Here is a 12842-nt window from a genome sequence, read left to right as displayed (position 1 = left end):
CCTTTCGTTTATAGTGAACATAAGTGTTGGTTACTTGAGGTGACTGGCTCAGAGGTGATGAGCTGGAGTCTGTGTTTCAATTGAAAAGCGATTTGCATGCTGCTTTTCAGAGGTAGTCGCACCCCTTAAATTAACTATGTCAAATTTGGTCTGTGTGAGATGACTAGCAAGGCAAATAGAGCAATCCAGAAACTAGTGTTGAAAGAGCCTCAATCCTTGAGCTTGTCTAACAGGTTTGGGATTCTTGCTCCCTGTGTAAATAAGAGGAGGGCTATAGGGGGATGAGAAAACTGACCAGAGCTATTGAAGAGGAGGGAGAAAAGATGAAATGTAATTGTAATCAGGGGTTAGTATAGAGAAGGGAATAGACAATGTTCTCTGTAGCAAGGATCAAAAATCTTGAAGGCTGTGTTATCTATCTGATGCCAGCATTCAAGATAACTCATCTGGGCTACAGACAACCTTGGAGTGATGTCACAAAGCTAGTCCCTTTTTTTTCCCTAAAAGCTGTTCCTTGTCTCAATGAGACTCTGTCCTTGATTTTATTTTCAGAGGGGCAATAAACCAGGCCGGGCTTCGATCGGTCTGGTTTGGTACAGGGATAAAAAGGATTTTTTTTAGATTAGATTAGATTACTTACTGTGTGGAAACAGGCCCTTCGGCCCAACAAGTCTACACCGCCCCGCCGAAGCGCAACCCACCCATACCCCTACGTTTACCCCTTACCTAACACTACAGGCAATTTATCATGGCCAATTCACCTGACCTGCACATCTTTGGACTGTGGGAGGAAACCGGAGCACCCGGAGGAAACCCACGCAGACACGGGGAGAACGTGCAAACTCCACACAGTCAGTCGCCTGAGGCTGGAAATGAACCCGGGTCTCTGGTGCTGTGAGGCAGCAGTGCTAACCACTGTGCCACCGTGCCGCCCGATTTTGAGAGGCCTTTTGTTCATGTATAAACAGATGAGACTTCAGGCTAAAGGGGAGTGGTCAGCTCTCCAGCTGAGCAGTTTTAATTCAGTCTAGAACTGATTAGAAGTTCAACAGGGAGCTGTGTGGAAACTCTCTCTCTCTCTCGTTCTCTCTCTGCCTTTCAACTTCAACCTGAGCATGTGTTCCATTTATACCGGTTTTTAAAGGGGGTTTGCTTATTAGGACTGCTGTGTATATTCGGAACAGCATAATTGTGTCTAGTTGGATAGGTTGAGTTTTGTAGGGGTTCTTTATTTTGCTCTTTGTGTTTCATTGTATAATTTTGTAAATAATTTTTTGTCTGCTTTAAAAATGTAATAGTCAACCTAGCTAATGTACTCTGGGTAATTTTCACTGTACACTTATCTAAAGAAATTGCAAAGTTATGGTCTGAGCAGTCTGCTTAGGAATGTTTTGTGTGGTCTGACTTAGTCCATAACAGCAGTAGGGAAAAAAAACGATAGATACCAACGATATAGTTAGAAAGAGGAATGTAATCCTGTTGAGGAAACATGAGCAACTCGAGGCAAATTGAAAAGCGGAGCCAAGAAGGTGGTAATCTCTGATTACTACCTGGGCCGTGATCAAATTGGTATAGGGTCAACTAGACTAAAGATATACATGACTCAAAGATTGGTGCGGGAGAAATGGGTTTGAAATCATGGGACATTGGTGCCTATACTGGGGAAGGAGGGAGCTGTTCCGATGGGACCGGCTGCAGCTGAATCATGCTGGGACCAGAGTCTCACAATTAGGGCTGTGGATAGGGCTTTAACATAAATGAAGGGGAAGTGGGTTCAATTGCATGGAAAAAAACGAATGGAGGGCTCAGCTGAGTTACTAAAGTTTCCAGAACAAGTAATAGGATACAGAGTATGTGTCTAACTTCAGGCACGGTGGCACAGTGGTTAGCACTGCTGCCTCACAGCACCAGAGACAACAGGTTCAATTCCCAACTCAGGCGACTGACTGTGTGGAGTTTGCACATTCTCCCCGTGTCTGCGTGGGTTTCCTCCGGGTGCTCCGGTTTCCTCCCACAGTCCAAAGATGTGCAGGTCAGGTGAATTGACCATGCTAAATTGCCCGTAGTGTTAGGTAAATGTAGGGGAATGGGTGGGTTACGCTTCGGCGGGTCGGTGTGGACTTGTTGGGCCGAAGGGCCTGTTTCCACACAGTAAGTTATCTAATCTAATTATGACCAGATGACAATTACGAGAAGGGGACAGTCAATGCAAGATTGAGGTTGTTGTACTCAAATCTGTGCAATACACAAAACAAGGTAAATGAGCTTGTTGTGTAAATTAAAATTGGCGGGTATGATGTGAGTATCACAGGAATGTGGTTGCAACGGCATCGAGGCTAGGAACTAAATATTCGAGAAAATACTTATTGAAAGGACTGGCAACTGAGCAGAGAGGACTGCGTTGTTGTCTTCGTATAAAATGAAAGTAAAAGATAGCAAGAAGAGATATAGAATCAGAAGGCGTCGAATTTGTGTGGGCAATTTGATGAAGAGCAAAGGATAAACAGCCTGATGGGAGTTGTGTATGAGCCTCCTAACAGTAGTCAGGATGTGGGGATGAAAATAAATCAGGAGATAGAAAAAGCATGTAGGGAAGGTATTATTACAATAAGCATGGGAACTTCAATAGGTAGGTGGATTGGGAAAAGTAGATAGTTGCGGATCTCAAGCAAAGAACAGCTATTTTTTCAGGAACAGCTTTTGGTAGAGCCCACTTGGGGACAGACAGTTCTGAAAGTTATGATGTGTAATAAGGCAGATTTGGTTAGGGAGGTTTGGGTGAAGGAACACCTAGGGTCAGTGACTATACTGTTAAAGAATCCACCCCGCAGTTTGAAGGGAAGGAGTTGAAATCAGATGTAATAGTATTATAATTGAGTAAAAGTAACCACAAAGACATGAGGGTGGAGCTGGTCAGAGTTGATTGGAAGGGGAACCGAGCGGGGAAGTCAGTGGAGCAGCAATGACAGATGTTTCTGGAGACAATTCATCCCAAGGAAGAAGCAACATACTAAGGGGTAGATAAGGCAGCCATGGCTGACAAGGGATGGCAGGGACAGTATAAAAGCAAAAGAGGAAGCACAAAATGTGGTGAAAATTAGTGGGAAGCCGGATAATTGGGAAGCAGAGGATAACTAAAAAGCAATGGGGATGGGAGAAAAGGGTGCAAGACCAGATATGAGAGTAAGCAATCTAGTAATATAAAAGAAGATTGCGAGTTTTTTTTAGTATCCAAAAGGTAAGAAAAAGGCAAGAGTGTACATTGGACCACTGAAAATGAGGCTGGAGAAGTAGTAATAGGGAAAAAAGAAATAGTGGAGGGACTAAAGCAATACTTTGCATCAATTTTCACGGTGGAAGACACCAGCATCATGCTAGAACTTTGAGAGTCAGTGGGGCAGAGCTGAGCATAGTGGCTATCAATAAGGGGAAGGTGCTGGGGAAGCTGAAAGATCTGAAGTTGGACCAGATCGACTGCACCTAGAGTTCTGAAGGAGATAACTAAGGAGATTGAAGAGGTATTGGTGGTGATCTATCAGGGATCACTAGAGTTAAGGAGGGTCTCACCAGGCTGGAAAATGGCTAATCTAATATCCCTGTTTAAGAAGGAAGGAAGCAGAAGACAGGAAGCCAGGCTGGTTGACCAGATCTCAGTCGTTGGTAAGATATCAGAGTCCATTACTAAAGATGAGATTGCAGAGTACTTGGAAGTGCATGGTAAAATAGGACTGAGTCAGCACGCTTTGTCAAGGGGTGTCATACTTCACAAATCTTTTGGAAGTCTTTGGTAGATGCGGGTACAACATTTAAAAGAGCTTTGAATAGGTACATGAATAGGAAAGGTTTAGAGGGATATGGACCAAGTTCAGGCAAGTGGGACTAAACTAGTGGGAAACTTGGTTGGCATGGACGAGTTTCCGTGCTATATGATTCTAAGACTCTGACTCTAGCAAGGGCAAGTTAGGTAAAGGAGAGCCAGTGTTCATGATCTATTTGGATTTCCAGAAGGCCTTTGACAACGTGCCACACAAGAGGCTGTTCAATAAGATAAGAGCCCATGGTGATAGGGGCAAGGTACTGACAGGGATAACGAATTGGCTGACTGGTAGAAGGTAGAGAGTGAGAATAGAGGAATCTTTTACAGGATGGAAGCTGGTGACCAGTGGAGATCTGCAAGGGCCAGTGTTGCGACCACAACTATTCACATTGTATATTAATGTTCTGGATGAAAGAATCTAAGCTTGCAGATCACAAAGATAGGTGGAGGGGCAGGCAATATTGGGGAGGAAGGCTGCAGAAGAACGTGGACAGGCAAAGAGATTGTGCAAAGAAGTGGCAGATGGAATACAGTGGGAAGGTGTGAGGTTACACACTTTGGTAGGTGGCATAGACTATTTTCTGAACGGAGAAGGATTTAGAAGTTTGAAGCACAAAGGGACTTGGGAGTCCTATTTCAGGATTCTCTGAAATTAACTTGCAGTTTTGGTTGGCAGTTAGGAAGGCAAATGCAATGCACTTTAAGAGAGCTAGAGTACAAGAGCAGAAATGTACTGCTGAAGCTGTGTGAGGCTCAAGATCACAAGGCATTTGGAATATTGTGAGCAGTTGTGGGTCCAGTATTTGAGAAAGGATGCACATGTATTGGAGGGAGTACAGAGGAGGTTTACAATAATGATCCCTAGGATGAATGGCATGTCATTGAGGAATGGTCGATGATTCTGGTTTTGTACTCAATGGAGTTTAGAAGGATGAAGGGAGGATTTGACTGAAACTTTCAGAACTCTGTGGGGCCTGGATGTGAAAAGATATTTCCACTAATAGGAGGGACTGGATAGCCTCAGAATAAAGTGATGACCCTTTACAACTGAAATGAGGAGGAATTCCTTCAGTCAGCGAGTGTGAATCAGTGGGAGTCATTTCTGCAGAGGGCTGTGTAGACCAAGCCATTGAGTGTAGTCAAGTCAATGATTGGGGACAAGGGAGAAGGCAGGAGAATGTGGTTGAGAGGTATGTCAAATGATGGAGCAGACTCGATGGGTTGATTGGCCTAATTTTTATAGTCTTATCCTGGAGCCTTGTTTGCTGTCACTTTCCACATTTATTGCTCCTCTCCTGTGCAGTAGAACTGACCATGGTGCCATGAGTTTGGCTGTTGCTGTTTTCCTCCGAGATATCATTCCCTCAGCACTATCCAAAGCAGTACAGCTGTTTTTCTGGGGAATAGTCATATGGGATTCCTACATTGCCTGCCTAGTCCTCTTACTCTGCCTAGTGGTCACGCATATCCTTTTGCTTGTGGAGTCTTTGACCACTACTCTATCCATGCTATTCATGATTCTCTCAGTTTTGTGGGTGCTCCACAGCTGCTGCTTTATCTCTGAAACCCAAGTGGAGCTGGAGATACTTTCTGCACACATGCTAGACCCAGGTACTGGAAATGTGCCTGGCCTTCCACATAAAGCAAGAGAAGCACAACACAGCTTTGATTTCCCCTGCCATAACTTAATACTTTCAGAAATGCAACTTTCACCTTTTGGAAGATACTTAATAATAAATAGCAGTAATTTCTCTTGGGGCCCATATTGTGTGTTCCTTGTTACTACAGAAACTATAAACCACAAAAAAATCCTTACAAACTAAGCTACAAAAGCGATATTTACCTGACCTTATCTAGTCGTAAACATTCAGTTGGAACCTCCATTCCTGCAATAAGGTAAGACCACTCTAGTTTTCCTTGTGATGCCACTTTTTTTATTGCAAATATATACTATATTCATAAAAAGAACTTTAACTACATTCACCGGTTCTAAAATGGTTCTGTACAATCCGTGTATCAAGAAAAAACAAACATTGGAATTTGACATTCCCTGCATTTGCCAAAACCAAAGGCATTTCTTCCTCATGGAGGGAAGTATTTATGTTTATTGTGGCAACAAGAGGATCTGATAACTGAACAGACCCTTGTTTCATTTTGTCACAAGCAGGACACCCTTTCAAGATGACTGTGATGCTGAATGCAAAGACACTCTCTTCCCAGACTGGTTCAAGGCAATGCTTACTGTGAGGACCCCTTCCAGACTCGATGCGATGCAATTATACAATACCTGGACTGCTCAGCATTTGTCTCCTGTCTGATTCTTCCTATTTCTAAACTATTTTACTTTCAATTTAATTATTCTCATGCTGTTTATCTTTGCGTGCTTGAATTCTCTTCGGAATCAAAATCCTGGAACCTCCCTTCCTCACAGCACTGGGTGTAGCTCCACTTAGCCATTCAAAAAGGCATCTTATTGCAACCTCCTCAAGGGCAACAGATGATAGCAATGCCAGTAATGTCCATGAATTAACTTTTAAAGATACATCTAGCCTGACAGCTCTGGTCAATCTTGCTGTGAAGATATTAGTTGCAGCTTTTTAGAATGCAACCCAGCCATGTTCTGCCCCAGCTCTAGCCCCATTGTCCTCCAAATCTGAAATCATCCTCTTGCTCCACTTTATCATCCATAAGTTAACCTGTTTTATCCCACTTTTCCCGAGGTACTGGAAGTAACGAGTTAATATGTTGATTCTGATTTTGATTTTTAACTTTCTCCCAAGTTCCTAAAGTATTGGCTGCAAGACCTCAACCCTTTCCTGTCTGAGTCAATGGTTCTGACATCAAATTTCTCCATCAGATGTTCTGGACCTGTTTGGTTGTACCCTGGTATTCGGCATACATTTCAAAATAACATACTTCAGAGTCTCAGTTATGGTTTTGATTGCACAAGTGCACAGGGAGAGCCCCCTTAGGCAGTCCAAAGTGAACTTTTCATGTTCGACCAATTAAGTTAATTATATAGCTGGGTTAAGGGTGTTGGCTCACCAATATAACAAAGAACTCATTGCATTTACAAATAACTTGCAGTTTCCTTGTATCATCAAAGAAGTGGTTTGCCCTTAAGTAAGCACTGATTGCATCAACAAAGAATTGATAACATTAGCAAAGAAATGGTGAACTGCTTGTGTTAACAAAGAACTGAATACATTTTTGATGTAAGTTCACAGTACTTCACAAGCGGTTGACTAATTATTTTGTTACCTTGTTGCTCAGTAGTTGTTTCGTCAGCTTAATCCTTTCTATGTTCCCCACCCAGATGTAGATATTTTTAATCAACCTATTCAGATATGCTATGACACACCTCTGGAGCAGGTGGGACTTGAACCTGGACCTCCTGGCCCAGAGGTAGGTACATTACCACAGTACCATAATGTCTAAGCTTTGCTAATGTAGGTTGTGTTGGCTTGCCAATAAATTTCCCCTCATGGAGGCACTATGCAGGATTCAAGATAGCAGATCCATGTTCAACATTAAAAATCAATTTGAGAGTATGTGCCACACTCCCAGAATATTGCACTTTTCCTGCCTTTTTTTACCCTGTCCATTTGTGACATGCTTTTGCTCTTTTCAGTTACTCTGAAGTCTCTGTTGCTGCAGAGTGACCACCTCCTGGATTGTGCATTTCAGGAATTTTTAGATCTCCTGTAGGCCACCCAGTGACTTGAGCTGTGCCTAAAGCTCAGATACCCTGAACTTGATTTTGAGCAACTGGAGGTATTTCCTGTGCACACAGTAACTCTGGACACATGAAGCAACTTGGAGTTTTCACATGGAACAGGAGTTGCAGGCAACAGGTGTCAGCTGTCCCATCTTTCTCAGTTAATAATCTCATACTTTTGTAAGAACATAAGACTCAGGATCAGGAGTGGCAGGAAGCCACCCTTTGAGCCTGCTCTGCCATTTAATATAGTAATGGCTGATCTCATTATGGTCTCGATCACACTTTCCTGTTTATTCTCTGTAACCTTTCAACCTGTCCCTAATGAAAAATCATCTCCTTCTTAAATTTACTGAGTATCTCCGCATGCATCGCAAACTGGGGCAGTGAATTCCACAAATTCCTTAACCTTTGAGAGAAGTAATTTCTCCTCATCTCTATTTTAAATCTGCTAACCCTTTAAGCAAAATTATGACCTCTCGTTTTAATTGCTCCACAGGAGAAAACATCCTTTCAATGTCTACTTTTTCAATTCCCTATAGCATCTTCTATTCCTCAATAAGATCTCCTCTCATTCTTCTAAACTGCAGAATATAGGCCTAAATTGCTCAATCTTTCTTCATAAGACAAACTCCTGGAGTCAATCTAGTGAACCTCCTCTGGGCTGCCTCCAATTTATTTGTGTTTTTTTAATGGTTATTGCAGCAGAAATTTTCTCTGGGTCTAATTAAAAACCAACTACTTACCTCTATGGCTTACATGACCCACATGTGCCTTCTTACATTTGTCTTTTCATACAGTGGTTGAGTTAACAGTACATGTTGTAAGCCATAATAGAGTGCTAGAGGAATATTGGAACAGAGGGTAGCCTTGTTAGAAGACAGCAACATAACTGCCCAGCTTCCAAAGAATGCTTGCAAACCTTTGAAATGCCTGATGGGTTTGTAATTGAATAATATACATTTGTTATTTAGGTTTTGTCAAAATGTCAATAATTTTAAGACCACCAGCTGAGTTGAAGCTTTAGAAATCCTACTAAGTATTCATCATGTTTAAGCTGTTAGGAAGATGTCCAGTTCATAGGCATATGGAGGATAGTGGGCTAGTGTAGGTTAGGTGGGCTTGGATCGGCGCAACATCGAGGGCCGAAGGGCCTGTACTGCGCTGTATTGTTCTATGTTCTATGTTCTATGTCCATTTCAAAGCAGAATGTCGATCAGTGGAGGGAAGCAGAGGCTTCCTTGAGGCCTTTTCTTTGCCTCAAGTGGTTTTTATTTCATTTTTTAAAAAAAGCCAGATTTGCCGGTCTACTTAAATTGGATAACAAAGAAAAAAGCAGAGGACATTTTCATTTTGATAGCTTTTCTATTATAAAAGTACTGTAATACATGTGAATAATCAAACAATTTTCTCAAGTAAGGGTAAGCTTAATCTTTAATGGGTGATCCCTATAATGAGTCACATCTATGTTACAGTACAGCACCTAACGTTGATATTGAAGGTGACACTTTTCACAATTTTCCTGACTCTCTTCTGCAGCTTTTCCATTTACTTCAGAAACGTTTACATCCAAGGTGTTTGAACTGGTTTTGTGGGAGAAAATCGCCCCCACCCCAATTTAAAATTTTCGAACTTAACTTCAGTAGGTGTTACTGCTATGTGGTCAGTATTGCAGTGGAAACTCTACTTTTTTCCAGAAAAACAGTGGCAATTCTTGTGGTGAAACACATCTCTATATGAAAGTTTGAACCAAGGGTTCCATTTAACAGCAACTTTGTTCATTGTAATGCTGTTCTGTTGTAATTAGTTAATTTATCATTTTATCTCTTCAGGTCAAAAATTTCCACTCCATATATTTATCACTAAAGCTCTAAGCATCTCTATGTCCCTCTGCATTGAATTCCCACACTCACCAAATACTTGTTGGATTGCTTACATGATATTTGCTGATGGTGTGCACTTATTTCACTTTCACAGGGTTTGCTTATTTAAGATCAGTAATTGAAGTGTTTGTGGCATGTACTGATGCTGTTAACAAGGTTTTGCTCCATGTACTGATGTATTTCTTGTATTTTTCACAGATGGAGCTGAACCAAACAGGAGAATTGTTGGAGTCCCACTCCCTGAAGATCCTCAGCAGCGGTTGAGATGGCAGGCACATCTCGAGTTCACGCACAATCACGATGTTGGTGATTTGACATGGGATAAAATTGATGTTGTGTTGCCACGCTCTCAGAAATTGCGATCCCTGGTCCTTGCAGGAATCCCACACTCCTTGAGACCTCAGGTCATTTGCTTGGGTTCTGAGCCCAAGTTTTAATTTCTCAATCTGTTTTTAAAAATATATTCAGATGAGTCTATAATCTATCTTTTACAAATGCTCAGATTTAATTTTTCTAATCTTGCACTCTGGAATATTCAACACTTTCATTGCAGCATCGATGCCACCTTCCAAACAGAATTTTAAGAAACACAAATAGAACTTAAAAAAAACATTCCCAGGTTCTGGATGATGTAGGCAAAGTAATCTTTTTTGCTGATTGCTACATGCCTTGAGAAGTTCTTTAAACTGCTGTCAATCTTGTGCTAAGTCTGTTCCCACTATGGCAAAAGTGAGGACTGCAGATGCTGGAAATCAGAGTTTAGATCAGAGTGGTGCTGGAAAAGCACAGCAGGTCAGGCAGCATCCGAGGAGCAGGAAAATCGACATTTCGGGCAAAAGCCCTTCATCGGGAATAGAAGCAGGAAGCTTCCAGGGTGGAGAGATAAATGGGGAGGGGGTGCTGGGGAGAAGGTAGCAGAGAGTACAATAGGTGAATGGGGGTGAGGATGGAGGTGATAGGTCAGAGGGGAGGGTGGGGGAAGGTAGCAAAGAGTACAATAGGTGAACGGGGGTGGGGATGGAGGTGATAGGTCAGAGGGGAGGGTGGGGGAAGGTAGCAAAGAGTACAATAGGTGAATGGGGGTGGGGATGGAGGTGATAGGTCAGAGGGGAGGGTGGGGGAAGGTAGCAAAGAGTACAATAGGTGAACGGGGGTGGGGATGGAGGTGATAGGTCAGAGAGGAGGGTGGGGGAAGGTAGCAAAGAGTACAATAGGTGAATGGGGGTGGGGATGGAGGTGATAGGTCAGAGGGGCGGGTGGAGCAGATAGTGTTCCCACTGTCAATTGATAAGCAGTTGTAGAATAACTACAGTAGTGATGAAGCAATGGTCATATATCTCAATTCAGAATAGTGAGAGCCAGAAGAGAAATCTGATGTAGCTGGTATTACTGTGGTATATTGCTATTATCCTTATCCATTGTAATAGTTGCAGCAGAGGTCATTCTATGTAAGCATCAGTTGCTGCAGGGTCCCATGTGTGTGCATCTTGCTGCAGGGTCCCATGTGTGTGCATCTTGCTGCAGGGTCCCATGTGTGTGCATCTTGCTGCAGGGTCCTATGTGTGTGCATCTTGCTGCAGGGTCCCATGTGTGTGCATCTTGCTGCAGGGTCCCATGTGTGTGCATCTTGCTGCAGGGTCCCATGTGTGTGCATCTTGCTGCAGGGTCCCATGTGTGTGCATCTTGCTGCAGGGTCCCATGTGTGTGCATCTTGCTGCAGGGTCCCATGTGTGTGCATCTTGCTGCAGGGTCCCATGTGTGTGCATCTTGCAGTCACCCAGTACAATGGTCTGAATGTTGAATTCAAAATGAGGGTCATCTTTCCTGGATAGCACTACCTCTCTCAATTATTGTGGCTGTATCTATGCAAGTATTTAAAAAAAAAGACCTGCATATGCTGAAAATCTGACACAAATCCTGAAATAGCTGAACAACATTCAGTAGGTCTGGCAACAGAAATCAAAAGTCAGTGTTTCAGGTCCAGTGACCCTTATTCAGAACTATTTTTGTTTCTATGCAAGTATGTTGCCTGGGCGGCAGTATTTCATCTATAAAGAGAGAATAGATAAGTTGGAATTGTTTTCCTTAGAGCAGAGAACGTGGAGGGAGTTATCTGATTGAGGTGTACAAAATTGAGTGGTGTGTATCGGAAGAAACTATTTCCCTTAATCAAGGGATCAATAACCAGAGCGTAGATTTAAGGCAGAGGACAGGAGGTTTAAGGGACATTTAAGAAAGAGTTTTTCTACCCAGAGGATGATGAGTCTCTGGAACTCACTGCCTGAAAGGGCGGTGTAGCTGAGAACCATCACAACATTTAAAAATATTGTATGAGCACATGAAGCACCATACTGTGCAAGGTTGCGAGCCAGGTGTTGGAAAAAGTGACTAAAATAGATGGATGCTTGATGACAAGCACAGATGTAATGGTCCAAAGGATATCTTTCTGTGCTGTAAAACTCAATGACTCTAAGTAAATGTTACATCAGTAACACTTTAGTCTGTAGATGGTAACTAAGCTGTGAAGGGTCAGCTGGTAAAGCATTTATCGTGGAATATTCAGTCTCAGCCCTACTCGTCTTGCTGTGATGTTATACTATTTGTATCACATGCAGTTGGTAAGGTCGTTATTTTGGGGTTATACTTTGTAAGGTCAGTAATAGGCAGCATGGTAGCTCAACGGTTAGCATTGTTACCTCACAGCACCAGTGACCCAAGCTCGCTTCCGTGTGTGTGTGTGTGTGTGTGTGTGTGTGTGTGTGTGTGTGTGTGTGTGTGTGTGTGTGTGTGTGTGTGTGTGTGTGTGTGTATTCGCAGTAGGGTTAAAATCAACGAGGTAAAAACAATGACTGCAGATGCTGGAAACCAGATTCTGGATCAGTGGTGCTGGAAGAGCACAGCAGTTCAGGCAGCATCCAACGAGCAGCGAAATCTACTGCGAATCCTCTTGCAAGGATGCCTGCCTTAAAGAAGTTTTCCTCCTCTCTCTACAAGAATCAGGGAGTCCCTCTCCCACTGCAACTCCCAGGTCATTTCCTTTGCCCTGAAGCTCTTCAACCATGCCGTGAAACAAACTCGGGATCACAGCCACATTTGCTTACTCTATGCTATTCTCTCCCCACCCCCACCCTCCCCTAGCTTATCTCTCCATGCTTCAGGCTCACTGCCTTTATTCCTGATGAAGGGCTTTTGCCCGAAACGTAGATTTCGCTGCTCGTCAGATGCTGCCTGAACTGCTGTGCTCTTCCAGCACCACTGATCCAGAATCTGGATTCCAACATCTGCAGTCATTGTTTTTACCTAATTGATACGTTCGGCAATTGTAAGTTTGGGGTCATTTTTGTAGACACAACATAGGTGTTTCACTCAGTCTGCTTTAGTCTTCCCATTGTAGTGAAATTTCCAACCTATTTTCACCAACTAA

At 42.8% G+C, this 12842-nt stretch overlaps 1 protein-coding gene across 1 annotated transcript in view; it reads left to right on the top strand.

Annotated features, from left to right (window-relative positions):
- Positions 1-12842, top strand: part of sgsm3 (small G protein signaling modulator 3) — a 191309-nt gene that overhangs the window by 64535 nt on the left and 113932 nt on the right. The window contains exon 5 of the mRNA XM_043680029.2: positions 9617-9822. Within this exon, the coding sequence (XP_043535964.2) occupies positions 9617-9822 (206 nt within the window). The remainder of the gene's footprint in view (positions 1-9616; positions 9823-12842) is intronic.

Source organism: Chiloscyllium plagiosum, unplaced genomic scaffold, assembly GCF_037043375.1.
Source record: "Chiloscyllium plagiosum isolate Xiang-an unplaced genomic scaffold, Cpla_swu_hap1 HiC_scaffold_33, whole genome shotgun sequence".
NCBI classification, from domain to species: domain Eukaryota; kingdom Metazoa; phylum Chordata; class Chondrichthyes; order Orectolobiformes; family Hemiscylliidae; genus Chiloscyllium; species Chiloscyllium plagiosum.
Note: the sequence above shows the minus strand (reverse complement) of the source record. Positions and strands in the feature narration are given on the sequence as shown.